Raw genomic sequence first — 26905 nt, 5'->3', positions numbered from 1 at the left:
CGTGGGCAGCAAGGTGGTATCCCCGCCTATTCATAGCATAACAAGTGTTCCCAATCAGATGTGTTTCCTGCAATAATACTACATCAGGGGAGAAACGTTTCAAGTATTGCAACACCACACCCCGTTTTATCCTGTCCCCCAATCCATTAACATTCCAACATAGAAGTCTCAACTCTCTACCCCCCACACTCGAAACGGTAGCAAAGCCCTCCCCACCCGCAGCGCAGCACCCAAATCGAATAGTAAATCAATATGTTGCCTTGACAAAGAACACACCCCAAACACTCCCTACCCTCCCCCAACAATCCCAAGAAACAAACGCCCCCCACCCTGCACCCCTGCGTTAGACTCAAAAGCCACCCCAACTTGCAGTGTGCCTGTCGCCCTAACATAAAACTAATCTACAATAAGAAACCCAGAGGAGGAAAGAGTCCCACCCCCCCGCCACCCCTAGTCGCACACATAAGTCTTAGAAATACAGGAGACGTCAAACCACAGTGACATATCATAAACAGTTTTAGACACTCGGGAGCTTCCGCTCATTCTTGGTCAGGTTGGCCACCCTCAGCTCTGCGGGAGTGTTCCGTGCGATCTCGTCGCTCAGGCAAGGAATCAAGCCAGTCACTCACTCTGTCAGGGCGATCAAAGAAAAATGTCCGGTCCTCATATTCAATCCGTAGTCGGGTCGGGAAAAGCATCGCATATTTCAGGCCCATGTCCCTCAGTCTCCGCTTCACCCCTTGGAACTCCATCCTCTGTTTCTGAACAGATTGTGTGAAGTCCGGGTAGAAGCTCACAGTGGTATTCTCAAACTTCACCGGGCCACCCGTTCGCGATGCCTGCAGGATAGCGTCTCTATCCCTGAAATAGAAGATTGTAGCAATAATCGGACATGGTGGAGCACCGGTTTTAGGCTGACCACCCGGAACTCTATGCGCACGTTCCACGGCAAAGAATTTGCTGAGGCCTTTAGGAGCAAGATGCGTGAGGATGAGGTCTTCAACAAGGAGATCCACGGAAGAGGCTGTGGAATTTTCCGGAACACCAATGATGCACACGTTATTGCGTCTCGCCCTGCTTTCAAAATCCTCCAGTCGACGATTAAAGAGGTCATTAGAGGTCCGGAGATTACGCACCTCGGTTTGTAGGTCAGCGACATCCGTAGTGAGGCTGGAAGTCTTTAAGTCCAAGGATTTTACCTTCTCGTTGGTTTTTGATAAATCCATTCGGATAATATTGACGTCAATGGCAACTGTGTCAAGCTTGAGGGCAATGGCCTCATATTGTTGATCCATAGAAGACTTCATACCAGTGATGGCGCCCATGACGTCTTGCAATGTAAGATCAGCCAACATGGCGGGGTCCTCGGTCACTTCACCCCGATTCCTATTCGCCCCTCCGGGTGACACCTTAGGCTGGGTGTAGCGGTCCATAACGTTCGTTTGAATCGTACCACCTCGGAGAGGGGTCTTGGTTTTGCGTTTCTCGCCGTCGGGTCTGCCCGCCATGTCGGCGGTAAGCCCCCAAGAAGCACCCTGGACCTGGTAAAAATGGTTTGTGCGTTTTCCACCAATATTACCAAAAGCAAGCCAGCGGGCATACGGCGTAAACCACAGACACGCCACCGTGGGCTTACAGTGAAATCCCAGGGTCCGGGCGCGACACGGGCTAGTGCAACAGGATAGAGATGCGAGAGGGTGAAGACCCAAAAACGAAACCGAAAGTCAACTCGGGGCAGCAACCAAGACTCCGCAAGCCATTGTTGTTGAATTACAGCCTGGGCACTCAGACCACCCGAGGCCCGGAGGAGTCCATGGGGCAGGCCACAAAAGTTCAAAATACCATACGTTTGGTTCCCGGAGTCCAAATCGATTTCTGAAAACAGCTAGTATGTCAGCTGGGTTGTGTCTTCAATAGCCCGTCAATGTTGGCAGGATAATATTCAGGATAAATGCGGGAGGTGGCGAGGGTCTCGGCAGCCCTGGGCTCACGCGGCCATCATGGATGCGCACGTAGCTCCTCCTCAACCGTATAGTTTTAATTACAGAAAGTAGGAGAACCTTTTAGAGAGAACAGTAAAAGTAAGTTTCAAAGGGCAAACAGCTGCGGAAGAAAAAAACTAAAAAGAAAGAAAGCAAAGAAAGAAAATAGAAAGAAAGAAGAGGATAGAAAAGATGTATAAGAAAATGGTTGTGAAAGGAGTAGGGCTGGTGGGATGATGGCAAACTGTGGCAGAGGAGATACCACTCTTCCCTAATACTAAGGAGTAAATTACTGGATGTCAAGTACTGGGCACTGAGAGGGTCTGTTCAGTGCTCTTGTAGACTGGTCTTGATGTATCAGCATATTTTTCATCTTTACCCTTCACTGATGTAGACTTACTGAAACTGGTTGCCTGTGCCTCCACAAATTACTTAAATACTCTGTAATTGCAAGACACCAAAGACGCGAGTGAGGAAAAGATGGGAAAATTCTTGTTTGACAACCATGCATACAAAAGAAAGTAAAGCTTAGGTAAATCCCTGAGTTAGATTATTTTCAGAAAATTTCTCAATTGGAAAAAAGCAGCCCAATTGTTTTGAATTCATTGTAGCAGCATAGTAAATGTTGCTCCCAACACTGATTGATTCTCTCTGCCCATTGCATTGCGGATGATCACTAGAAGATAAAACATGTTCTGTTTCAACTGCCTTAAGCAAAGCTCTCAAAAACTTGATAGATTTTGAGTATCTTTGTCAAAGATTACAGTATTGGGAAATTCATGAAGACTGAAAATATCAATAACTGAATGGACCCAAAAATTCTAATGGGGAGGAAGGTCCTGGTGGACGAGAGGAAAATGGGCAGGTCACAATGTTGCCTTCTCCCTGCCTTTGCACCAAAACCATAATCAAACATTACCAGACTAACCAAAGGAACTCACTTATGAGATTTGTCCCTTTGTTAGAATTGTTTTGTTGTTTCGTACCCAGTCTCCTGACATATGTTGGACGTTGGATTGAGTTATTCACAAAAAAATGATAGGTGTGACCTTCCCCCCCTCACCCCCTGTTGCCATGTTTCATCACAGGCCACACTTAATTCACCATGGAAAAAGTATCAGTATCGGCATTGTGCATTACTCCATCCATTGATAATTTAAACAGAGGAGAGGTATCTACAGCAACCATTATCACGTATTACCCCTCTGAAGGTGGAGTGTCTGCTATTAAACCATAAACATTTCATATGCCAAGTTTCAGAAGCCACTAGTAAAGTTGTTGCAATTATCCCACAAACTTGGAATGCAATACTTTGCAAGCATATTCCTGGACACCAGCATGAACAGTTTGTAAAATCAAATCCAGAGTAGTCATAACTGTTCTCTAACCAGAAGTAGCTGAGTCGTGATATATCTTTTTAGCATCCACTTGCAAATCCTTAGTGGGAGCAAAGATAATTTGTCGAGTAAACTACAGCTCCTTTAGTTGAATCATAGGAGTCTTTAGATAGATATCCTCTAACTCGTTTTGATACATCTGGCCTTATGGAATTGTGGTCTTATATAGAAAAGAATGAACTATTTAAACAACATGTGGAGTAGGAATTTCCTGATGCTCATAAGTGAGTGATAGTGATGGGGCAAGGACTCTGCCAATACATTCTATGAGCTAGGAGATACATAGTGACAAAATCATTCTGTGCAAAGGAAAATGCCCATCATACTTGATAGCTCTATTCCTGATTTGAAGATTTTTCAATGCAAGACAACACAAAGATCAGTTTTGATTTAAAATGGTTGTTTGAAGCCCATCAAAACAGTCTACATGCAATACATGCCACAGTCATGGATATAAGCATTCTCTCAAGCACAGAAATATTATATTCTGACAGAACATGGGAAAGATAAAAAGAGCATGTCCTTTTCGTTCAGCTACCTGATTCATTTCCATAATCAAACTGCACCATCTGCTCTTTCAGAGGCATCTGTTTCCACAATAAACCTCTTTGAAGTCACAGAATTTGACTGTCCCAGCACAAACCCTTCTTCATCTTCTCCTTTCTTTAGAATTGGAGTAATGTTTAAATCTATCTTTACAAAATGCCTAATAAATGACAATGAAAGTTTACAAAGTCAAGAAAACTTTCAGTCTCTTCAACACTTGTAGAAGAAGGTCAATCCAGAACAACTGATACACTTTCATTGCCTTCTTTTATACGCAGTAGATGATAAAACCTTCTTAAGTCAAGTTCAATTAAGATTTATGCTACATGGACTGACTCCAAGATAGCCTTTAAAACAGGAAAATGATATCTGTTTGTGAGTTAGATCTTATCTCAGCCTCTATATTCAATACACAGTTGAGGACCTCGGTCTTTCTTGGGTACAAAAAACAAAGGTGCACCAGCTGGGAATAAAGATGGTACAAATGAATGATTTTGCTAATTCTCCTATAAAGAAGTCTCTGGAAGGTCCTCTCTCAAAGTTTTCTGAGGAATTCTATCCAATAAAAACAATGACATCATGTTCAGTTGCTATGGCACAATTATATTCCCTATGAGCAAGGCATAAACAGATTTCAGGCTCATCAGAAAACGGAGAAAAGGCATGGTACTACAGTGTGACCAAAGATAGGTTAGCCACTGTGTCTCTCATCTCATCAATCACTGCCCAACAACATTCAAAGACATAACACTGTTCATGACAAAACTGTTATGACAAGGATATTGTTGGAAATGATTAGTTGACATACTGATTATGCTTCTTTAATCAAAGAATTCTAAAAATGTAAGTGCGAATAGGAGAGGCAATACGGTCAAAGGATAACATCTCAGTATTATTGTCAAATAAAGTTGCAATGGAGACGGACTCAAATATTGACCCAACGTTAACGGTAAGCTATCAACATTTCGAATTGCTTCAGGAGTCTTCCTAAGTCTCCTAGGAATATTATGTTTTGTGGTCTAATCCTGATCAATAAGCATTCCACAGGCACCACTATCTAATAAGGCAAAGGAATTAACAATCCTTCTTTCTTCTGGTCTCATAACATTCAGTAAGCAAAACAAATAACAGCATTATTCATAGAATATCCAAAATAAAGAAGCCAGTGCACTCCAACTTCTTCTCAGGAAAACATTGGAAACTTCCACCATTCCTCAAAGGTTATTTAGGAGAGGTCGGAATCATATCTCCAGCATCATCACCACAATATAGGCATAAACCTTTATTACGATGGTGCTCTTTCTCCCTCTCATTCTAAGGATCCTCATAGCTCCAATCCTTTTGAGACAAGGTGTCCACAGAATACTCAAATCAATTAAACTATGGAATTCTAGGGACACTTCCTCAGAACTTCCTCTTTCCCCTCACCTGGCATGTAATTTGTGTTCAATCAAAAGTGCTAAATCAATAAGGTCAGAAAAAGAAGTAGGGCTTTGTGATCAAATCAATTTGTCCTTACCTTCCTACTTCAAACCACATTGAAACTATGTCATCTAAACTCTTTCAACATATGAAGTTTCTGATGTTAATTGTCAAAAATGCGTCACATAAGTCAAATATTCAAACATCCTCAAAGCTGATGGGAAGACTTCCTAACACTTTAAATATGGATCTGAGTTGGCTACTAACTGAGTTGCCCAAGACAATGCTGATCCAGTAAGACAACTAATCAGATAACTAACTTTGGCTTGATCTTAACTGAACTGTGCAAGGCAAAATCAAGATGCACCATATAAAAAATCCCCAAACTGTATTAAAAAAACTTGGATGTCTGCAGACTGTGGCACCAATGGCTGTCTAAGCGGTGATTTCTCAAAGCGCAATTGTTGTAACTCTTGCACCAGGGCCATGACAGGGTCCATAGTACTTCAAAATTAAAGGAGTCGGTGGCGACGCAATCTGTCAAGGACTGAATGCTGTCATGTAGGAGCCTGCCTGGCACAGGTCTCCAGCCCTGTGTCTCTGTGACAGTGCAGGGAGCACCCCCAGTTCGAAATGGTCTGACCCAGGGCAGTCGTGGGGTGTTGAGTTCTCAGAGCTGGCAAACCCTGATCCCCTAGTCCTCCCACTGTGTACTGCTTCTACCTCCTGCCCCTCCATCTGGGTCCCCCTACCCTCACTTTGGGAGCAGTACCCACTGAAACCAGAGCCTTCAAGGTGCCCTGGGTGACTACCCCCGCCCCAGCTCCCTTGACACCATGGAGCTTCCTCCAGGGGACGGTCTTTTGGTACAGGCCAGGTTCCTTTGTTTGTCCCTCAACTGGGAGAAATACAAGCATCAGGGTTAGAAATGGGGCACTCTGGGCCTCCACCCACCATAACCTTCCCCTCCTGTCTTTAGAAGGGGCAGGGACCCTTCCCCAACCACACACTATACTGGGACCTGTCTGGGTCACTGTGTACCTCCCCTGACTGGGTTGGGTGGACCCCGGACCACCCTTCCTATGATCACTCCCCAATGCCTTACCAGACACTTTGATTATAATGCAGAGGTCAGCCTCCTTTGCATGTTCCCTGGTATCAATAAGCTTTCACTAAACCAGGTGTTTCTGTAAATCTGTACAACTATGACTGAACTTGTTCTCTCTGGCGATCAAATTGTACAGCCTCTCATGGGTGTTTACCTTAGTACCCTTCACCCAACCATCCAGTGCCTTACATAAGTAATCCACAACATCGCCCCAATGCTGATGAGACAGTTCCTGAGTGCCCCTGAACCTCAACCTGTATTTTTCTGGGGTGAGACCATATTTCTTGACAATGGTCTCCTTCATTTGGGGATAGCTCATCCTGTCCCCCTTCTCTAAGGCCAGTAGGGTGTCCCTCCCCTCCTTGGGTGCATGCCTCCAGTGGCTAACTCCCCAATCCTCCTCATGGACCTATGCATCTCTAGAGCTACTTCATATGCCTCAAACCACCTGTCTCTGTCACCCCCCACAACAAAGTCAGGCACTATGTCCATGGGTATGTGGATCCTTCCTTCACCATTGAACAGTGTATTTTCACTGCCACAGTTCCTGCTAAACTGTGACAGCTGTTTTGCCTTCAAGTCTAGCTCTTTTTTTAGACAGTTTGTGAGCCAACAATGTTCTTCTTTCCTCCAAGGCTCTCTCTGTCTCAGCCTTTCTCTCCTCTGCTGAGGCATTTTCAGCCTCGGCTCTTCTCTCCTCTCCAGCCAGTCTGGCAAGCTGGAGCTTTAGGTCCCTCTCAAGCTGTCTGTCTTTCTTCTCTTTAGAAGACAGGGCACACCCTTCAAGCACCGGATCCGCAGGGGACCCAACCTCTGTGGGTCCTCCTCTCTCCTCTAGCGTTACAGCCACATCATATCCCTCCTCTTCCTCCTCCTTCTCTGTGCCATCACTCTCTTGGTCCTCTGGGGGATGTTGAATACCAGCTTTAGTGGACCCCTTCTTCATGGTCCTCCCCTTCTCCTTGCATACTTTTTGAGCTCATCAACAATGTAGCTCTCCAGATTGAGGAACACAAATTTCATCTTTGCAGGTAAAGGCACAAGCACAAACAGGTAAAGTAAGGTCAAATTTGAAAAAAGAGAAAATGTAATCTCTAATTGGTCTCAGATTATTTATCTCCGATTTTTTTGTGTAACAAAAAACTACTGTACCACACTGCACAAGCACAAGACCACATCTTCACCACTGATCACCAATGTGAGAAATGGGTTACTGGTCGAGGAGGGATGAAACCCTACTCAAGCAGCAATCACAATCCCTGTCAGGGTGAGGCACAAGCATACCCCAAATTAACCTGAGTTTAACTCTTTGGTAGCTTGACACAGAGCAGTCAGGCTTTACTTAGATGTAATGTGTAAAGTGTTAATGCAGCACTTCAAACAGGAATAAAGTGAAAACAAGAAAAATCCCACACCAATTTAGAAAAATAGAGGAAAATGTAATAAATACATCTGATAAAGACATATAGCCCCAGATTCCTTAACTTAGAATTATCCACAGACGTCATACTGGATCCTGACATTTTTTAGCAGTACCGTTCTGCACCGGTTGGTGGCATTGTTCGGCTCCGCATGGGTATTGTCCATGCCGGGAGTGGTGTACGCAGCAACTACATAGGCGCCACCTCAGCACTCTGATGTCATTTCTTTCCTTTACACATCAGATAGTTCAGATCCTTGAAGAGCTACCCTCCAGCCACTTTTTTACTGCAATTGTTTGACATTTTGTCTCCCAAGAAACTGGCTGGTTTCACACTATGTAGCACATGTCACAGACCGATGTCTGTCACAAATGCATGTCTGTGACAGACTCCCACTTGGTCTGCCTTAGTGGGTCGAGAAAAAACATGACTTGAAGGCCTGCGAGTATTGCGGCACCATGCACCCAAAGGTGCTGAGGGAGCACTCCCTTAAACTCCTCACCACCCAACATCAGATAACCCGGAGATGATCAAGATCCCGGTCTCGTGGAAGGTCCTGGGACTGCTCACGGTGCCGGGCTAAGACGTCGTCAGGTAAGTTGTCAAAGAGCTCTTTGAATTCTCTGGGCCTGTCCAAATTTTCGGACGAGATGAAGGAGAGTCTGCATTCCAGACCTGTGTCTCCATGGAGCCCCAACCAGGTTTGGCTCTGTATTTTCCCAATTTTCCCAGAGCCGGAGCAAGCCCGGCCCTTCTTCTTGAGTTCTATGAGGCCTTGCACCTCATTTTTGGGCAGCCCTATTGAGGGCTTTTGGGCCACATGAGTTCAGGAGGGTCATCTACTGGATACCTGCTTTCGGGTGAGCCCTCGGCACCAGTCAGACCCCATTGATCAGGTGCTAGGTCCAAGGCAGCTCTCACTCGGAGATGCTTTTCGTCTTTAGTGGAGCTCCAGCCTCCTGTACGCCTTTCTACCAATGCCACTCCTGCCCAGAGTTCTCAAGAAGATCAGGAATGACCCGGCCTAAGTCATTCTTGTGGCTATGACAGGACATGGAGAGTCTGGTATCCAGAGCTTGAGCATCGGTCCTCCAGTCAACTGGCCTCTTGTTGAGAATCTTCTGTTGCAACAACAGAGAAGGGTTCTGCACCTGAACCGGCACACTCTCTGCCTTCATGCATGGAGATTGAGTGGCGACCGTTGAAAGCCTTGGCCCTTGCTTTTGAAGTCTAATTTTATTCTGGCAGCCAAACGTTCCTCCACCAAATCAGTATACGCCTACCAGTGGGACTTATTTGTAGAATGTTGTGTCAAAAACCATTGATCCCCTGTCTGCTCCTCTTTTTCAGGCCCTAATATTTGTTCTTTCTTTGGCCCAGCAGCGCTCTGCTCTGAGCACAGTTAAGGGCTATCTTTCAGACATTTCTGCCTTTTTGGAGTTGCTGGACCAACCTTCTTTATTTAAGTCACCTGTTGTGATGTTGTTCCTCAAAGGTTTTCAACACATGTTACCCCCAGGCCATTCATAATGCACCAATGGAACTTGAACCTGATTCCTACTTTCCTGATGTGTGCTCCTTTTAAGCCATTACACAACTGCCCTCTTCGGTTATTAACCATCAAAACTGCCTTTTTGGTGGCCAATATATCGACCAGGAGGGTCAGAGAGTTTCAGGCTCTCTCCGTGCACCTGCCTTACACTACTTTATATCCTGACAAAGTGATGCTCTGAACACGTGACTCCTTCCTTCCCAACGTAGTCCCACTTTTCCATGTAGGCCAGACGATCACCCTGCCTACCTTTTTGTGCCCTGCTGCATGATTCTAAGGAAGAGGAAGGACTCCATTGTCTGGATCCTAAAAAATCCAATCAGGAGAACCTGAGATATGCAATTTGAAAGATGTAAGTGAAAATAGTGCCCCAAAAACACAAAGTGCCATTTGTGGCTTTGTGGTCGTGCGGGACCAAGAGAAAGTCACAAGTTCAGTTCAACTGTGATGTAGCATGAGTCCAGGCTAGTCCAGCTGAAAGTTACCTTTCAGTTCAATGCAAAGAGTCCCGTTCACGAGGAGCAAAGAAGCGTTGCAGACGGTCATCAGTGTGTCATGGGCAGTTGTTGCTGTAGCATGAAGATTCGGGTGTTGACGCAGGCGGGCGACAGCTTTATGGTTGCACTCTCCTTTAGCGGTCGATATTGCAGCGCAAATAATCGGGTTATTCCAACTTTGCATTGGCAGGCTCTATGAGTGACAAGGTTTTGGCACCAACAGGTCTGTTGGTGGTCGCAAAGGGCCCTGATATTTTAATTCAGCCTCTCTGAGACCACACCAAGGGTGCAGGACCTGAAGGGCACCACTTGGGGGTCAGGGGCTTGCTCCACCTGGATGTAGGTGCTGATACAGTTGATTGGGAGCCTGCTATGCCCCTTTGGCTCGGGACACGAGGCAAGCAGACTAGTTTTTGGAGTCACCCTGGGAGAACTGGGTTCAGGTGCAGGTCCAAATCCCTCTCGCTCAGACAAGAGGACAGCAAGGCAGCAGGGCAGCAGTTCAGCACGTCCTTCTTCCTGGCAAAGTATCCTTAGGTCCAGAAGTGTACTGAAGAGTTGTTGTGTGAATCCCAATATTTATCACTGGCCCTTCCTTTGAAGTGGGAGAAGCTTCTAGTGGTTTGCCTTTGGGGTCCACAGGCATTTTGCCTTCAGTGTCTTGACTCCAGACTAACTACAGGGGGTATGCAGACCTTTGCGTGGAGGCAGGATACAGCTTCTTCAAGTGTAAGTAGGGCTGTACCCATCTCAGCCTTGAAATCCTGCCAGTGATGGCCCTTACAGGCATACCTAAGCTCTCTATTGTGTCTGGCTGTCTTGGAGGAATACACAAAGCCCAAGTCTCAGCTACATCCCGTCACGTTTCCCAGAGACTAACTGCAGGCACTAAATGGCTAAGGCAGCAAAAGGCCAACTTTAGAAAAAAGTAGCATTTTCGAAATTGTAATTTAAAATCAGTCGTTACCATAAGTGAGGATTTTTCATTATAATTCCAAAGACACCAAACATGAATTGTTCCCATTTGGAAGTTACAGCTTATTACATGTAATAAGGTAACTCCAATGTTATCCTATGAAAGAGGTAGGCCTTGCAGTAGTGAAACATGAGTTTTAGAATTTTTCAGTATCAGGACATGTAAAACTCAAACGTACATGTCCAACTTTTTAAATGCATTACATCCATCAGGGCTGTCCAGGGCCTACCTTAGGGTGACTTATATGTATTAAAAACAGAATTTTTAGGTCTGCAAAAAGGTTTATTCTGCCAGGTCAAAATGGTAGTTTAAAACTGCTCACACATGCTGCAATGGTAGACCTGAGACATTCTAAAGGGCTACCTAAGGGAATGGCATAACAAGTGCTGCAGACCGACTAGTAGCATTAAATTTAAAGGGCCTGGGCACAGTTACTGCCACTTTATTGGGAACCTATAAGTAAATTGAAATATACCAATTGGATGTAAGCCAATTCTACCATGTATTATGGAGAGATCACAATAACTTTACCACTAGTTAGCAGTGGTAAAGTGTGCAGAGTCCTAAAAGCCAACAAAAGCGAGTTTAGAAAACAGGCGGGTTGAAGGCAAAACGTTTGGGGATGACCCTGTAGAAAGGCCCATGTCCAACACCCTTCTATTACTTGTTGACTGTAAGCTTGCATTTCACCTTGTATATCGCACCACTGCCATTTTGGCTATACAAATACCTCATCTATTATTTTTTTTTTTTTTTAGACCAACGGTCCCAGATTTTATTTAATTTCACAAGTAATAAGCCAGTAGATCATACAATGTCATATAAACGACAATCATTACCCAGTCAGTAACATTTTCGACATGTTGGTCACATATAGGTGAAAATAAACAGTAGCCAGGGAAGATGCATTAGTCCGCAATGGTCAGTTCCAGGAGAAATCTTGGGTTGCAGTGCCTGCAGCGTTCAGCACTGCAGAAGGACCAAGGTGGTTATGTTAGCCAACAGCGATTATTCGAGGCTGCGTTCCCTGGTTGGCACGGATGATGTTAAAGACAGGAATCACATCCCACATTGCCATATGAGCCACAGGGCTACAGTCTTGTGATCGTGGCAGTGTTCAAGAAACATTGTAGAAAGGGTAAACGGGGCGGGGAAGGTTAACATCATCGTGAGTACAGCAGAAACAAGCTAACTGCCAATCAAGAGAAACAATAGGGAAATAACGAAGATAGGAGGGAAAACACTTCAACAACAATCGGACTAGTGTTAGCGTGTATAGTAGTGTATCAGTGACCCTAACGGCGTGTGTGACGCCAAATATGGACTGTGCGGGGGTGGGAGTGGCCGTGGATTGAGGATTGCTGTGGCCATATGGCGGTAAGAGGGAATGATAGCAAGTAGACTTTGTTGGGCGTTACCCCAACGGCTGGTGGGGGGGAGGGGGGGGGAGCGGCACGCCGGGTGGTGGGCGACTGGTCTATCACCGCTCCGCAACGAAGCGGTCATGCAATACCAGCCTGGGTACAAGCCTGATGGTATGCAGTCAGGGTAGTGTCCCACTCTTGGGCAATTGGGTACATACGGAGGCCCGCCGTCTCTTCCCTGTGTAAAGTCACACTCTCTGCGCTAGCCCAGTTGGCAAATGAGCGACGCCAGTCCGCAGGTCGCGGGGGGCAGTATTCTTCCAGCGTTTCGTGATGAGCCGCTTAGCCGTAATGAGCCCCAGGTCCCAGAAACGTGCCAGTAGTCTGGTCTGCTTGGTTCTCTTGTAGAGTCCCAGTAGGCACACTTCCCATGTCTTGGGAAGGGTATCGCCCGTGGCCGCCGCCAACGTGTCAGTGACCGCCGACCAGTACATGGTGAGGTGAGTGCAACTCCAGAGTGCGTGTAGCAGACCCGAGTTCAGGAGTCCGCACCTGGGACACGCCGAAGAGGCGAGGCCAAAGTAACTATTCAGTTTGTCCGGGGATAAATACGCACGGTGTATTATGTAATATTGGATGATCTTAAATCTCGCATTACGGGGAATGTTCCTTGCGCCAGCCAGTACTGCGGCCCACTGTTTGTCCGTCCATTCGCTACCTCGTTCGGCCGTCCATTTCTCTCTCAGTCGTTGAGAGGAGAATTGAGTATGATAGTGTAGCGCCTGTGCCAGCCAGTGCACCAGATGGGAACCATCGCCCATTACATGTAGGTACTGTATGAGCATATGTGTGGTCGGCTCATGAGTCAGGTCTCCCCATGTCTCCGTCAGCACTCGGAGAAGCCTCGCGTGCGTCAGAAACTGTCCCGCCGACAGACCTGTGTCGGCGGTCAGAGCCTCGAATGACAGTAGCTCCCCGTCACCATACAAGTCACCTAGACTGTCCAGGTCTGCCGCAGTCCAACTGCGTAGCACGGGTGAAGATAGCACGCCATTCCCCCAGGGGGCCCCCAGCAGCGGTAGGTTCGGGGCATATGGCACTGTGCTTTTGGTGAGTCTTAGGCTTCGCATAAAGCACTGCCTTGCGACAGCTAAATGAACCTGATTGGGAGGCCGGCCTCGCGTCAGGGGATGGAAGAGCGTCAGCACCTGAGTTGGGGACAAGGTAGTGTCCTCCATGGCCGTGTCCATCAGGTTCTTGCCACTCAGCCAATAGGCAACCCACTGCAGCTGGGCCGCTAGGTAATATAGTTCCTGATTGGGAACCGCCAGGCCTCCAGATTTCGTGGCCGCATAGAGGGTCTTCAATACCACCCGGGGCGTCCTTTATTCCAAATAAGGCGCCTGGTGAGGGCTTCCAACCCCTTGAATATGCGTGTCGGCACATACACCGGGAGGTTAGCATAAAAGTAGAGGAGCCGGGGGAGCATTATCATCTTCGTCAGCGCCACACGGGCCGGCACATTCAATGGGAGGGAGTTCCAGAACGTGACCTGGGCTGACAGCGAGGAGATGGCTCTCACGAGGTTGCCCTCTAGGAGATCAACGGGGTCCCGATATATGTGGATCCCCAAGTACCGGAATACCGTCGGTGCCATCGAAGCTTCTCTCCCATAATTCGCACATCACATTGTGGCGTAGTGTCACTGAACGCATAGACCCCTGATTTCGACCAGTTGACGCGGAGCCCTGACATGTCCCCGAACACTCGAAAGATGTCCGTGAGTGTCGTAGGTATGTGGGTGAGGTCCCTGATATATAACAGTAAGTCATCGGCATACAAAGACACCGAGTGGGTTCCATCTGCCAGTGGGATGCCCCAGGCGGCACCGGAGGTACGGAGCAGTTCCGCCAATGGCTCCATCACGAGTGCGAATATCAGGGGAGAGAGTGGACATCCCTGCCTGGTGCCTCTCCCAATACTCATTCTGTCAGAGAAAAGCCGCCCAGTCCGGACTCGCACCTCGGGCGCCTGGTAGAGGAGCCCCACCATCTGAATATAGGCGTCGCCCAGCTCATACCTTTCGAGCACTTGGAGGAGAAAGGGCCACTCCACCGAGTCAAGTATTATACACCCCGAGAGTGGCCAGGTGGAGGTCGCATAGCGTTGGACTCTGAAGAAGCGGCGTATGTTGTAAGACGTACTGCGGGTGGGCACAAAGCCGTTCTGGTCAGAGTGCACTAGTGTGGGAACTAGGGGTGCGAGTCTCCGCGCTAATGTCGCCGCCAAGATCTTGTAATCTGTGTTAAGGAGCGCCAATGGTCTGTACGACCCTAGCTCGCCCGCTTCCCTGCCTGGTTTCAGCAGGGAGATCACATTGGCCTTGTTCAGAGACGCCGGGAGTTCGGCATCTTCAGATGCTGCCTTGTACACTCTTAACAGTTCCGGTATTAGTAACAGGGAATAGGCCTTGTAAAACTCGGCCGGGAGCCCGTCCGGGCCCGGCGCCTTGCCATTAGAGAGGGAAAAGATCACCTCTCGTAGCTCCTCACCAGTAAGCTCCGCCCCCAGCTCCGCCTGTTGGGCGCGAGTGGCCGCTGGTAGTTGCAGTGTCGCTAGGTAATCTGCAATCTCCACCTCGGTGGTTCTCAGTCGTGAGCTGTACAAGGATCTGTAATGTGTTGTGAATGCCTCATGTATCTGCTTTTGGGTGAAGACTTCAGTGCCCTGAGTCGTACGGATCGACAGCACCGACGCGGATTGAGCGTCTTGACGTATCAGCCACGATAGGAGTTTGCCTGGCTTGTCACCGGTGTTGTGGGTGCGTGCAGAGTGTGCTGCAAAATTAAGGTTCTTCAGTCTCTCCATTAAAAGGGCGTGATCTGCCCTGGCCGTGATCAATTGGGAGTCATCGCCCTCTGCCGCTTCCCGCTCCGTATCTAGCAACGCCACTTCCGCTTTCAGCAGATCCCGCTCCACCTGCCCTCGCAGGCCTGCCTGCACACCGAGACAGCTCCCACGGGTCACTGTCTTAAAGGCGTCCCACTCAACTCTCGGGGACGAGGCCGAGTCGCCATTGTCCTCGAAGTATTGTATTATCCTCCTAGACATCTCCTCTCGGAATGGGGTATCGAGCAAGAGATCCGGCTGCAGGCGCCATGTGGGCACAGGCGGGCGTGGGCGCTTCCACCCATACACTAGAGTGTGTGGGTTGTGGTCTGAGTGCGTCCGCCCCAGGTAGTCGGTGTCTGTTACGTAAGGAATCAAGTCACGGGACATCATATACCTATCTAATCTGACGTGCAATGAGTGGGCCCCAGAGAAGTAGGAGTATACCCGGGCGTTGGGGTTCCTGACACGCCAAGCATCCTGTAGGTGCCACTGTGTCGCCCAATCAAGAAGGGCCCTGGAGGTTGCTTGGGCTGGGGCGACAGTCGCCGGAGGAGACGAGCGATCGAGGGAGACATCTAGCACGTTGTTATAATCGGCACCTAACAATAGGGGTACGTCAGACCAAGGTGCAATCACCGTCGACAGTCTCGCCAGGAACCTCCCCTGCTCGACATTTGGTGCGTAAATGGAGGCTATAACTATCTGTTGCCCGTCTAGTCTGCCCTGTATGAAGACATAACGCCCCTCCGTGTCAATGTTGCTGTGTGTCAGTGCAAATGGAACCCCCGGTCGCACCCAGATCAGGGTCCCTCGTGCAAACGCTGAGAAGCTCGTGGCAAATATTTGCCCCCTCTATCTACGGCGAAGTGTGGCAACCTCCGCAGCCGTCAGGTGGGTCTCCTGTAACAATGCGATCTGTACCTGATGTCTTTTAAGATAGGAGTACACCTGATATCTACGTGAGGGTGTGTGCATGCCCCTGACATTCCAGGTACAAAATTTAACCGTAGTCATCACAGGTTCCACATCGCCCAGCCACCCGCACCCCCCCCCCAACCCCCAGCCCGCCCCGGCCACAGAAGTACAACAGCAGATACCGATTACCAGGATTGCAGCCCGCCATCCCGCACAGACCCAGGGACGTAAACTGTAACATTTCAGTGCCGACACTAGTCTCAAAAAGAATATTAACAGAACCATAATGCCAAAAGGGCAACAACAAAACGTGTCGTCGCCCAAACGCTCTAATGAGCTCAATCAATCTGTGAGTTCAAGGGGGGATGACAAAGTGCGTAACACCAGCAATATATGATAGTTCACCAGGCCAAGAGAGCTATGGTGTCTCCCCTCCACGGGCAGTAGGCCAAGGGGCATCAGAAGTCAATGTCAGTGTTCACATCCAGGGCCAGAGTGTCTGCCGCCTCAGAGCCGGGATGCTCTGCTCCGGGGGCCCTCTCCACCACCCCCCGGGGGACACTCACCTCCAGGGGTCCGGCCACCCCTTCAACACAATGTCTCTGGCGTACCTCAGATAGAGTAGTTCCGACCCCCCTCCCGGCAGTGGGAGCAGCTCAGGGTTCACCGGGGTAGGGGGGGTGGGGGCAGGGCACGGGCCCCGGAGGTAGTGCCGATTGTGTTGTCTGAGGTCTTCAGGCGTCCCGGTGGGTTCTCCAAGCGGGTCTCCCAATGTAGTGCACAGCCTCTTGCATGGCGCCAATCGCTGCGGTCCGCCCAAGACCAGGGTGAGGGAGCACGCTATGCTATCAGGTCCGCCGTTTGGGGTGTGACGTCCGGTAGGCCCTCTGTAATTTGTTCATCTGGCAGTCCGTACAAGTATTCGTCATCCTCGCTCCCGCGTGATCTGGGGCTGGCGTTGGAGATCAGGATAGGCGACTGCGATCCGCTAAGCTCGGCCGCCATCCGGAGGGCTTCTTGCTGTTCGCTTTGTATCTGTTCTGGCGTGGGGCCCATTTCCGTATCCGCAGTGGACGATCTGGCCGGCGAGGGGCGCTGGCGTCTTCGCCTGCGGGAGCCGCGGTTTCTACGCTGCTCTGGCGGTGACGTCCCGTGGCCCGTATCGATTCCAGAATCCAGCCAGGCCGCAGCCGCCTCAGGAGTGTCAAAGAAATGTGTCTTATCTTGTGCTACCACTCGGAGGCGTGCCGGGAACAGTAACGAGTACTTGAGAGCCAGACGCCTGAGTCTCTGCTTCACCGCCATGAACGATTGGCGTTGTCGCTGGACTTGTACCGTGTAGTCGGGGAAGAACATCACCTTTGCATTGTCCACCTTAATGTCCGACAGTTTCCTGGTTTAGCGTAGGATGGCGTCCCGGTCACGGTAGTTCAGCACTCGCATAAGCATCGGTCTGGGAATGGAGCCCTCCGGGGGTGGACGGGACGGCACTCGGTGCGCCCTCTCCACTACAAAGTGCGGCGACAGTGTGCCCTCCGGTAACAGCTCTCGAAGCCAGCCCTCCATATGTTCCGCTGTCTCCCTCCGCTCCCAGCGTTCCGGCAGGCCTACTATGCGTACATTGTTCCTCCGGGCCCGTCTCTCCGCATCCTCCGCTCTGTCCTTAAGGAACTCCACTCGATTGAGGAGGCCGCGTATGTGCTTATCCGTCTGTACCAACTTGGGCGAGGCCTCCGCCACAGTCTGTTCCAGGACTGTGGTGCGTTCGGAGAGTTTCTTGTGGTCCGCCCTGAGGTGCGTCAAGTCCACCGCCACCTTATCGATCTTGTTCTCCAGCGATGTACGGGTCAACTGCATGGATTCTTCCAAGCGCTCCATGGCCGCCAGCATGGTGTCTAGTTTGGAGGCAGTCTGGTCAGCCTTGGGGTTCTTCACCATCTTTCCCTTGTTTAGTGCCCCACCGGTGCCGGTCTTCGCTCTAGTCCCCCCAGACATGGGACTGGTCAGCGCTGCAGGGCAGCCGGGACGGCAGGTCTCCACTACCAACACCGCAGGGCCCCGGGCGCGTCAGCCACGAGGTCAGGCACTCCGTGTCGTCCACTCCGGACGGCGTGTAGCTGGTGAGGGGATCGCTATTCCGCCAGGGCTCCCGGGATCCCGCTCAGTGACACCACCCAGGGAGGGTGCGAAGGTTGCGTCGCAGTCAGTGTGGGAGCTCCTGTGTGCCACTGGATGTCACTCCAAATGTCGCAACGGCGACTCGCCTCCTAGTAGGGCCGCGTGCAGGCTGGTCGAGCCAGGCCACGTGGACTCTCTGGCCGCCCCCGTCCCTCCGGACCTGGGAGGATCAAACTGTCCGGGTGACACAGGACAACATCAATTGTGGTGTAGGGTGTCGTGCCCCACGGCGTGGGGCGAATCACGGGGCGCTGTGCGTGGGTTTGCTCGGGACCCGCACCCACGTGGCCAAGTCCAGCACCCCCGGTGTGTATTGCGCCACCATAAACACGGTGGATTCGCCTTCCAGCAAGGCTGCGCAGGTGTGGCTGCGGTCGTTGCGGAGTGTGAGCTGGGTCTTCGGATATGGGCCGGGTCCGAAGCCGGCTGGTGACCACCTCAGGGTAGAGAGGGGACAGGGATCCAGTGTGCTTGTTTTCGCCGCTTCTACTGCCAGTTGCAAGGGCTCTCAGGTAGCAGGAGCAGTGGAGGCCCCAATAGGTGTGATGTGGTCCCCCTCTGAGAACCGCGTGGCCCAGCGGGGTGTTCCTGGCACTGCCGTCCAAGCGGGCCGGCGCTCCAAGCCTTAGTGTCCGAGGGTGGCGCCGCCGCCACCAGATGCAGGGGCTCCCGGGCAGTGGGGTCGCTGGATGCACCAGGCGCAGCGGCACGGTCCCCCCCCCCCCGTGCAGATCGGGGGCGGGGGTGCGCGGCCTACCTCGGAGGGCCGGATCCCCGGGCTCAGGTGATTGGAGCTGCCGGCCGGAAGTGGGTCTAGGCCGGGTAACTGCCGAGGCTGCCGCCGGTCGGAGGGTCCGTATCTCCGATCCTCCCCAAAGTCGCACAGGTGATGGATTAGGCCCCGGGGCCCACTCGGTCCAAGTTTGGGACAGCCACTGCGGGAAATGCCGGAGAAATGGCCCGCGGCAGGGGAGCTTCACTCGGAGCTCAGCCTAGGCACGTCCGTCTACATCGCGTGCTAAGCCACGCCCCCTACAAATACCTCATCTATACATGCAGCCTTAATATAAAAATCATGCACTTGTCAGGTCACTTGCTGGTCGCATTAGCTCTCTAGGTATAACCAAACTCCCAACATACTGAAGGGTAGCCACCTGTATTAAACCTCTAACTCCCAAGATTTCCCCTACACTTGCAAAGAATTTGACATTGACTGAATGTCCTATCTTAGAACAATCTGGCTTCAGAAACTTTACTTACAGCTCAGTGAATTCCCACTATGCATTATTCTAAACAAACCAATGTGAAATATGTCAAATATTACATTTAGCAAGTTCTCAACCTCCCAAAGAAATAGTTTTGCATCCATCAAATCTTTAGTTAGGTCACTCTACGATCAGTGCCTCACTTCAGTGGAACATGGGCCCAATGCTGCCTCTTCTTCACCAAAATAACCCCCGTTGGGCTCCTAATACAAGAAACTATAAATTATAAGCAAGTATTTGAACAATGCAATCCCTACAACCATCACAAAGTCCTAATTTACCTGGATCTATCATTATGCCCAAGTCATTCATATCTCAGGTGTCTAGGGAAATGTTCTAAATGCTTTCTAATGATAAGAAGCAAAAGATGCAACACCCCAAACTAAATCACCACTACAGATCCAACATGAACCCCCTTCTCTTCAAAAATCTGCTGAAAGATGTATTTCAGCCCAACTCTAAAACCACTTGTAAAGACAAAACTTGTTTTAGTGTATGTTCATTGTTGCCTAACTTTGGCCCTTCCCAATACTCAAAATGACCAGAATAAGTAGGGTGAACATTTTGAAGCTACACATTCTTTAGCTATGAAAGTGGGCTGATTTGTGGGCCAAGACAGAGATGCTATGGGTAAAATAAAACTTCCCAGTAGTACTCCAGACAGGGAAAATATCTGGTAATCTGGTTGTGGGACACTGTATTCCTATTTTCTTATTTAGACTAACACACAAAGTTCTATTATTTACTGGGAACAGCTGCAGTAATACAGGGGGAGTCGTGGTAATTCTGCATGTGATATCGTATTTAGAGCTGCCAATTTAAAATTAAGTACATTTTATGTTTCCAGGTCTGCAAGGTTCCGATGGCACCAGGGCTTCTACACAACAGTTTCCCAGCCTGTGACTTGGGCTATTGATAATGTGTACATTGGCCTCCAGTGTGAGGACATGTGCAGTGGGCACGGAAGCTGCACTAATGGGACCAAGTGCCTGTGTGATCCTGGATATTCTGGCCCAACCTGCAGAGTGAGCACCAAGAACCCTGACTTCTTGAAGGACGATTTCGAAGGTAAGCCTCTTCTCTTAAATATATTCAACTATAAAGGACACATAACCAGATTGCTGTACTGGGAGCAGTATATCAGAGGATGTACCAGTATTCTTCTTTTTAGAAAACTCTGTGACAAACTACATGATCGACAAAAGATGCCACCAGTTGCCAGTTACCACAACACAATCACAAATGCACAAAAAGTGATTGTTGTGTTATGTCCTAGACAGTCAGATGTGGCAGGCATTGCCCCCCCCCCCCCACACAAACCCACTACAGTGCATGGGAAAACTTGATGTTTATTGTATTGTATTGTAATTGCATTTATAAAGCACGTACTACCCCTGACGAAGCGTCGAAGCGCTTTTTCAGCGAGTAGCACGCTACTCCGGGACCCATGGAGGATTAGTGTTGAATTAGTCTAGTGAAACAAAGGCAAGCATACAGTCAATGAGTGATAGGAGAGGTAGCTGGTTATTGGATTCTTACTGTATTGTTATGTAGTGCTCTTTAAAGAGCTGTGTTTTCAACTCTGTCCGAATTGTTGGTCCTTACAGATACAGGGATGTTTTTTCAGATCCTGGGTGCATAGTTTAAAAAGCCTCAGTGCTTTGTTTTTTTCTTTGTTACACTTTTTAGGCCCTCAGTATGAGTTAGGCTAGGGTAAAGAGCTCATGGATTTACCAACTCTTCTGATTATGAGATAACTGCATGTGATATTTACCACACACAGAAAGTGGTAATTAACACCCAATTACATGTATGAGAGGTAATTGAAAACTAGTGGAAACTACCACCTTAAAATACATCCATGTCAAAAGCAGGTGGTAACAATTCCTGAAAGTGCGGGGAAAGTAAGAAAAGCTATAAAACAATACAGACAAAACAAGACTAGGACTCTATTGCAAAAGATACACAGTCCATGCACTATTTGAGCTGAAAAAATGAAATCACACATATCTGCCTACAGGGCCAGAACAAAATGAACAGTCGTGGGCAGGTGCTCTCACAGGTTGATTGCAGCAGCTCACATTTCCATTCCGCAGTATGCCACCATGGATGCAGCACTGCTAGGGCACTATAACATTCTATGCCAAATCCATTTTCTGCTACAGTAAACCATGCTGCTTGAGGATGGAAACCAGATTACCAAACAAAGACCTCAAATGGAGCAACAACACAGGATGAGACTGGAGCTATACATATAATTGAATCATTGTGAGATCCAGAGGGTATACAGGCTTGGTATGAACACCAAATAAAACAAGCATTGGCAAAGCCAAAATGTCTCACCTTTGGGATCTTATAAGTGTTTAGCCATGCAATAGTTGATGTTGTTGCACCAAGGACATTGTGCTTGATAACTAAACACTTATAAGGTCCCAAAGGCGAGGCCTATTGGCTATGCCAATGCTTGTTGGCTTAGCATCTCTCTTGGCAGTGAGAATTCTCAATGTTCTGACCTTCCAAAGGTGAAGATAGCCAGTTGTACATCCTGCTTACCGCAGCGCTCACCGGTAATTAGGAAGGAGAAGTCCAGTGTGCACATCCAGTATCCTGACCCTGAACATACCCACATACGCACATGCCTCTTGAACAAAGTGGCGTTTCAAGGCTTCCAACATATCGTAGGGATACAGGCTTGCAGGACACAGAGGTGGGTGAAAGACCTTCACTGGTGTCTGCAATGCGGCTTACGCTGCTCAGAAATCTAGAATAATAGTTTATGGAAATGTTTGTTGAAGGGAAATAAGCATAAAAAATCTACGGTTTTCAAAGACGCATTTGATAGAACCTACACATAGCCTGTGGAAGATATTCCACAGAAGTAGCAGGAATTACCCTCTTCAGCTGAGTCTTTCAACCCGCATAATTAGGGAAATACAACTGCTAAGAAAAGGAATGCATTCCACAAAGCATATAATACTTTTTAAAATCTTCCCTAGGCAAACTTAATTTTGCATAATGGCAAGTGAGAGGTGTATATCCAGCTCCAATCACCACCAGGAGGCATTCAATTTATGCCAAAGTGGGCATGCCTTTTATTTGTATTCCTTCATACCATGGGTTTGTGTGCAATACGAACTGTAGAAATGAGCAGCCCATTTGTTGCCTGTTCTGACCTGTCAGTTTGTCAGCCATCTTTAATTGGTCTACGTTTCTGCTGCAAAGCGCGTAATTTAAAATGGTGCTTTAAACACACTTACTGTAATTTGAGGAACCAGCTTGAAGTACTTCATCTTCCTTTGTATCCTTATTATCCGAATAGAAACGGGGTTAACACATAAAACAAGCATTACTTTTTAGGTCGAGCCTGGAATACACGCATCCGAAGGATGCGGTCCAGGTGGAGAACTATAGCTAGCTGACTCGGGGGAATGAAGGACAAGAAAGTGCCACGCGCTCTCCGGCTGGATTTCACTGCGTGCACGCGCACCCACACTCACGCATGCGCACATCACAGCCACACGCATACACAGCCAGACGCACACACACACACCCCCCCCCTCGCCGCACCTACACACACACTAGCGCACCTACACGCACACGCAGACCCCCCACACACACACCAGCGCACCTACACTCACGCACGCACGCACACATACAAAGACCCCCTCCCCCGCCGCCGCCGCCGTACACATACACATACACACACACACACACACAAGCGCACCCCCCTCCCCCCTAGAACGAAGCCACACTTACCGCCGGGACTTCTGTAGCCGGGGCTCTCCCTCGGGCATGGGAGCCCCGCTTTCAGGCACTCCGTGGGCGCGTGCGCGGGACTTCCGAAGACGGAAGTCCCGCCCGCCCAAAGGAACTCAAAGCCTCAAACGCGCATGCGCAGTGACGAGACACCACGTCTATAGACCCTTGGTTCCAGACATAATTTGTGCATTATACACTGTTGTAAATACTTAATGAAATATATAAAAAATTAATGAACTCGTCGTGCAGCTCTTTTGTTTAGTCCGCAGCATTATTTTGTATTTTTGTTAGAATAAGCGGTCTTAAATTGAACACGTTTTCTGTGTAATAGCATTGATCTGCCACTATTTTAAGATGACGTCTCTCTTTACATGATGCTGCGCCAGATGTTGTCTTTCCTGTATTTCCGTCAATTCGTGGCGGTAGCATTGGCTTAATGTTTTATGCTGCTCCTGTAGCGTTCTTACTTGTTGCTTAGGTTACGGCTCTGGGACTGGAGGGTGAAATGCGCATGCGTGCTTGTTAGTTCTACGGTGCTTTACAGAAGCATTGGACTTCGCTCTACTGTTCTGATAGGTAGCTGGTCATGATGGCAGACACGGAGTGCGGACCTGTGCGGGAGTAACACAGGTTCAACCAACGCGCTCTGGAAACATATCTGGGAGACCGACTACCAGGCTTCCCGTCCGGCACGCCGCACGTCCTGACTGTTAAGCAGTACAGGTAATTATTAGGACTCCGGGGCCACTGAGCACACCTGTGTAATATTCTAGGCTGCGCCTCGCACCTGTCGGAAAGTGCACTGAATAAGCTCTTGCATTCTTTGACAACTAGACATTACACGAATTGGCATACCCTTCAACCTCAAATTGCTACAATAGGGCAAGCGTTGTATAATATTTAGATATTCCGTAGAGTTCGTGTATCCCCCGCTCTTTGGCTATCTTCTGAAAATAAACGCCTTCTTGTCTGCAGCAGATCAAGGCAGCTGAGCTAATTTTCAGGCGGGGTTACTGAATGCTCAAATTCAGTTTAGGCTACAAATTATCGGAGACGTGTCTAATGCCTCCACAGTATAAGAAGCGACAGGCAAAAAGAAAAATTACAAAACTGAAACGTTTTTGAGTGTAGCTACCATGAGGCCTTGAAACAAAGTGAAATACAAGGAATGGAGCAGGGATTTAAGTGGGGGGAGGGGGACTGACAAATTCATATAATCGTATCCAGCAATGGATAGAAACATAGCAACATATTGTAGGCAATACACATTTAAGGTAAAAGGGCAGGACAACCCCTCAGGAATTCAAACATGACCTTGAGGCCGAACATAGATTCATGATGAAAATGCATTAATCTACCGAGGCACCACATCCTGCTTATGCAACATGCTTTCTTTAATGGAGTGTTAGTCTTAGAGAGCAAGTGTTGTAATGTAAATAGCACATGGTGACCTATACTTAACCCTTCTTGTCTGATTAACCAAAAGGAGAAATGGGTCCTGGAGGCCTATTGCTCAGAGGGTCTCGAATGAGGACAAGAGACAGCTAGAATGAGCCCACACAGGCCCTTATCAGACTGCTGTTTATTACTGAGATTAAAGAACAAATGTTTCGCTTTTAAATATGGTAAGCATACACTAAATTAAATTGACATATAAATTGTGTTCCCCTAGTAAAATGTCTTTTTTAAGTTCAACCTGATGTTTTCGACAAGTGGTGGTAAAGCATTATTTATTACATCTGACCAGCGCTCTGTGATTAACCCACCCTCCTTTGGCAATATTATCTCTTCTTGCTCGACTAGGAAACACGGGCAGAACTTCCTAAACATTTGAGTTCATGGGAAGTGGTGACCCCGTAATGTCAGTACTACCCTGCCAGCAATAACTCCCTTATAGCTGCCAATATTTCAGATTGCTGTGTGTGACACTTTCATAATTGCACTCAGAAAAGGCCTGGATGACTCGGGCCTCTATCACTTAAATACAACATATATTGCATTACAAATGCTATAGGTGTCACATTTGCAAAAGTTAAAACTATTGGCATTGTAAATGAAAAAGCTATTCATTTCGCTATTTTCAAAACCAACACATAAAGAAAAAAATTGTCATTTACAATACCAATAGCTCAAACTTTCCTAATGCGAGACCTATTGCATTGCAAATGCTTGTTCCTAATGCGATGTGTACACTTGCGTTTCTGTCATACAGTGTGATTAGTAATTTCTATTCAGTTTTTGCCATTTGTAGTAAAAAATAGGCTCTGCAGCAGAAACAAGAGTGCAGTGTTCCTTCATCTGTTTGTAGGAGTCAGCAAAGAGCACTAAACCATTTTGCTATATAGAATTAGTCGGACACAATTTGCACATCAGCAGTACTATAGTGGGGAGGGGGGTGGGGCAAGGTGCACATTTTAAAACAGCGCAGAAAAATATTGTGTTGCTTGTACTATAAATTCACTTCAGTATTGCTCTATAGCTGAAACAAATACCACCATTTCCAGAAAAGATACAGTACCTAAAAATACAGACCTCCTACAGTACATTAAACATCACGGCTGGTTTTCCGAGCTGTCCCTAGTATTGTATAATAATTTGATGAGTATCTCAACAGAAATGCATTATCACCCACAAGTATCCTTACCTTTCCTAAAACTTACCAGAAGTCATAAACATATTCCAGCTTCCTCGAAAACTGGGTGTGATAATACTGACCAGAATAACGTATGATGCCATACTGCTGACAGAATCTGCACCACATACATGTGCATACAATATCATACACAAGCCACAGTCATTATATGGGAACGTAGTGGTAACAGAAAAAACAAGATATAAGGGAGAAGGTGGGGAATCAAACATTAAAAGACAAACACAAAGCTGAAAAAAGCACTGCCTAGGCGAGACCTAAAAATGCTATTGCTGCAAGCATCGGAAAATGTCAGCACTTACAGTGAAGCAGGCAGCAGGAGTCTAGGAATGCGGGCACGCACAGGAAAACGTCAACATTTACAGCGATGCAGGCAGCAGGAGTCTAGGAATGTGAGCATGCACCACTTAACAACACTTACTGAAAAAAGTTTGCAGCCGCGAAAGTGAAAGCGCAACAAATGGCAACCTGCGTGCCGCTGTTCGCTTACTACAAAGTGGATGCCTGGCATGCAAAAGCTTCTGAAAAGAGCTGACCGATTCCAAAAGGTCATCTCCTACAGCAGCGCATGGGCGCGGCGTAGGCAAGACCTAAAAATATTTTCATCATTATGGATGCCCTGGAGCCCAACACAAGGATCCACTGCCATCCTCTTTCCTGGAGCTGCTAGCATGGCTAGAATTCTTTACATCAGGCATGACACAGTACACTGTACTATTGGTGCATGGCTTTTCTCAGTCAACCTTCAACAGAATACTCTGATAAGTGATGGATACCTTGGAGAGAGTGATATGGCAGCATATAACGTTTCCATTGGACTCCTACATAGCCAATGCCCACAAAGCAAGTATATAAACTGCAGCAGGATTTCCTGAAATCCTAGGGTCAAATGATTGTATTTGTGTACACAAGGTGGTCTCACACGTAGACAGGAACAAATGTGCAGCAATCATAAAAGAAAGCACACTATTAATGTGCAAA

At 48.1% G+C, this 26905-nt stretch overlaps 1 protein-coding gene across 1 annotated transcript in view; it reads left to right on the top strand.

The window, feature by feature from the left end:
* The window catches only part of RELN (reelin), a 1711021-nt gene that overhangs the window by 1420392 nt on the left and 263724 nt on the right, over positions 1–26905 (top strand). The window contains exon 42 of the mRNA XM_078679027.1: positions 20363–20583. Coding sequence (XP_078535153.1) covers positions 20363–20583 — 221 coding nt within the window. The remainder of the gene's footprint in view (positions 1–20362; positions 20584–26905) is intronic.

This window comes from Lissotriton helveticus, chromosome 1_1 (genome assembly GCF_964261635.1).
Source record: "Lissotriton helveticus chromosome 1_1, aLisHel1.1, whole genome shotgun sequence".
Classification (NCBI taxonomy): domain Eukaryota; kingdom Metazoa; phylum Chordata; class Amphibia; order Caudata; family Salamandridae; genus Lissotriton; species Lissotriton helveticus.
This window is presented reverse-complemented; position numbering and strand designations above follow the sequence as displayed.